Here is a 2,338-nt window from a genome sequence, read left to right as displayed (position 1 = left end):
TACCCCGGTATGTAAAAAAGAAGTTTTGAATTTGCAGGAGTTTTCATCCTTTAGCTTTTAGGCGCAGAGGGGTGGGATTGTTACCGAGGGGTGCGCCTGTCCTCATAATCGAAATGGTTGGTGCTGCTCTGCACCGTGGCAAAACCACGCTTGTTCCCGGGACTGGGTTCACACGTGCTTGACGCGCAGCGCGCTGTCCAGTGCTGAGCTGCGAGTCTTAACACCCTCCCTTTGCCTCGGGGGTCTCGCTGCCCCCGTCGGGGGCCGAAGGAAGAGAGGAACTCACTCCAGCAGGGGTCTGCAACCTGCGGCTCTCCAGAGGTTCATGGACTGCAATTCCCATCAGCTCCTGCCAGCATGGCTGATGGGATTTGTAGTCCATGAACCTCTGGCGAGCCGCAGGTTGCAGACCCCTGCTCCGGCGGCTGGGGTGCTCGAGGGTCCTTTCTCCCGCCCCCTTTGGCCCAGATGCCCCGAGAGACGCGCGCGCGCACGTGCCAGCACTTCGGCAAGCGCCCTGCCCCTCTTGCCCAGCTGCAGCCCTGGCGGCGGGGCAGAGCCCAAGTAAGGGCACGGCGGCTCCGGCGCGGCTTCAGCGCGCCAGGGCCGTGCGCTGCACACATGCGCGCGGCGCGCCCCGGCCCCTTTGCACATGCACGTCCCGAGCCAAGGGAGGGGCCGGCGGCGCGCAGCTGGGGCGCCTCCTCGCTGGCTCTGCAGGCACCCGGCAGCCGCCTTCGCAGGGGGACCCCCAGCCCGCCCCTCCAGCCGCCGCTGCCCGCTTCTCCCGCCTCGCCGCCGGCGGCGCGCTCGGCGGGACCGACCATGCCCAAGAAGAAGCCCATGCCCATCCAGCTCAACCCCGCGCCGGACGGCTCCTCCATCAACGGCACCAGCTCCGCCGAGTGAGTCCCTCCGGCCCCCGGGCTTGGCGGGCTCCGGGGAGGGGGGGGGGGTCGCCAGCGACTGGGCTGCTGGGGGTGCGGGAGGGTTGTGCAGGAAGTTCCCACGAGCCCTCCTCCTGCCAGGATGGGAGGTGGCAGAGAGCCCGTCCGCTCGCTCGCTCACAGAGAGGCTTCTTCCCGCGATCTCCAATACTGGCAGAAGAAGAAGGGCTGCAAAACACACCCAAGCCGAGCACGGGCAAGCCGGCCCTCCCGAACTCTTCTCGGCTGAACGATTCCGGCAGCATTGGGGCTCCGTCCTTCCAGCAAGGCACAAACTCATGCAGTGGGCGGCCGAGAGTCTATCAGGGGTCTGCAACCTGCGGCTCTCCAGATGCTCATGGACTACAAATCCCATCAGCCCCTGCTAGCATGGGCAATTGGCCGTGCTGGCAGTGGCTGATGGGATCTGTAGTCCATGAACATCGAGGGTAGGGGTCTGCATCCTGTGGCTCTCCAGATGTTCATGGACTACAATTGGCCGTGCTGGCAGGGGCGGATGGGATTTGTAGTCCATGAACATCTAGGGCAGGGGTCTTCAACCTGTGGCTCTCCAGATGTTCATGGACTACAATTCCCATCCGCCCCTGCCAGCATGGCCAATTGTAGTCCATGAACATCTGGAGAGCCACAGGTTGCAGACCCTAGGGATGCCAAAGCCGAGGGGAAAGGATCTTGAGGGCCAGCCTTTTAAAACGGCGGTGGGTGTTTTGGCTCAAAATAAGGTGGGACATAATGCAGCTGTTCTTTTCCTTGTGTGCAAAATATCATCAAGGGGTCGCTGGCCGCTTGTGGGGGTTAGTAAAAGCCGATTTTGCTTGGTCTGGAAGTTGGTGGAACTTGTTTCCTCCAGTGCTTTATTTTTTTTATTGCTGTTTGCATTGTTTCATAACAGCCAAAGTTGTTATGAGACAGACCATCAGAAAGAACTTCCGTCGGCACGAGCTTCGCTGAACTGGAGAAGCTGCCGTGGTGAGGAAGAGTGGGAAGAGCGCTTGGCAACAGGTCCCGCTTGGTTGCCAAGCTGAGATCTCAGCAGGATTTTGAAGTGGTTTGCCTGAAGAATCAGCGGTGGCTTTGACCACCCTCTCTGAGGCAGGGTGGAACAGTGGCCAGGTCAGGCAGGGAGCTGCAACCTGTCGGCTGCCAAAGCCAAATTTGGCTCTTTTGAAAAGGAAAAAAAAGATATATTTAAAAAGGTACATTGTATGGATAGGCAGGAGACTGAAATCACCAATGAGAGGAAGGGCAGGCAAAGATTCCTACGTTGCTTAGCAGAAAAAGAAGTGATAGAGGGAAATGCTAGATGCCACTGATCCAAGTACTAACCCTGCACAGATTTATGCGGAGATGCCAAAACGGTCTTGCAAGGTGTTCCTTGCAACCATCGGGAT

At 59.4% G+C, this 2,338-nt stretch overlaps 1 protein-coding gene across 1 annotated transcript; it reads left to right on the top strand.

Annotated features, from left to right (window-relative positions):
* The first annotated feature begins 614 nt into the window (after positions 1-614).
* LOC125424510 (translation initiation factor IF-2-like) lies at positions 615-909 on the top strand. The gene has a single exon (XM_048481818.1). The coding sequence runs from the start codon at positions 622-624 to the stop codon at positions 907-909; it is 288 nt and encodes a 95-aa protein (XP_048337775.1). The 5' UTR covers positions 615-621.
* The last annotated feature ends 1,429 nt before the right edge of the window (positions 910-2,338 follow it).

This window comes from Sphaerodactylus townsendi, linkage group LG17 (genome assembly GCF_021028975.2).
Source record: "Sphaerodactylus townsendi isolate TG3544 linkage group LG17, MPM_Stown_v2.3, whole genome shotgun sequence".
NCBI classification, from domain to species: Eukaryota; Metazoa; Chordata; class Lepidosauria; order Squamata; family Sphaerodactylidae; genus Sphaerodactylus; species Sphaerodactylus townsendi.
Note: the sequence above shows the minus strand (reverse complement) of the source record. Positions and strands in the feature narration are given on the sequence as shown.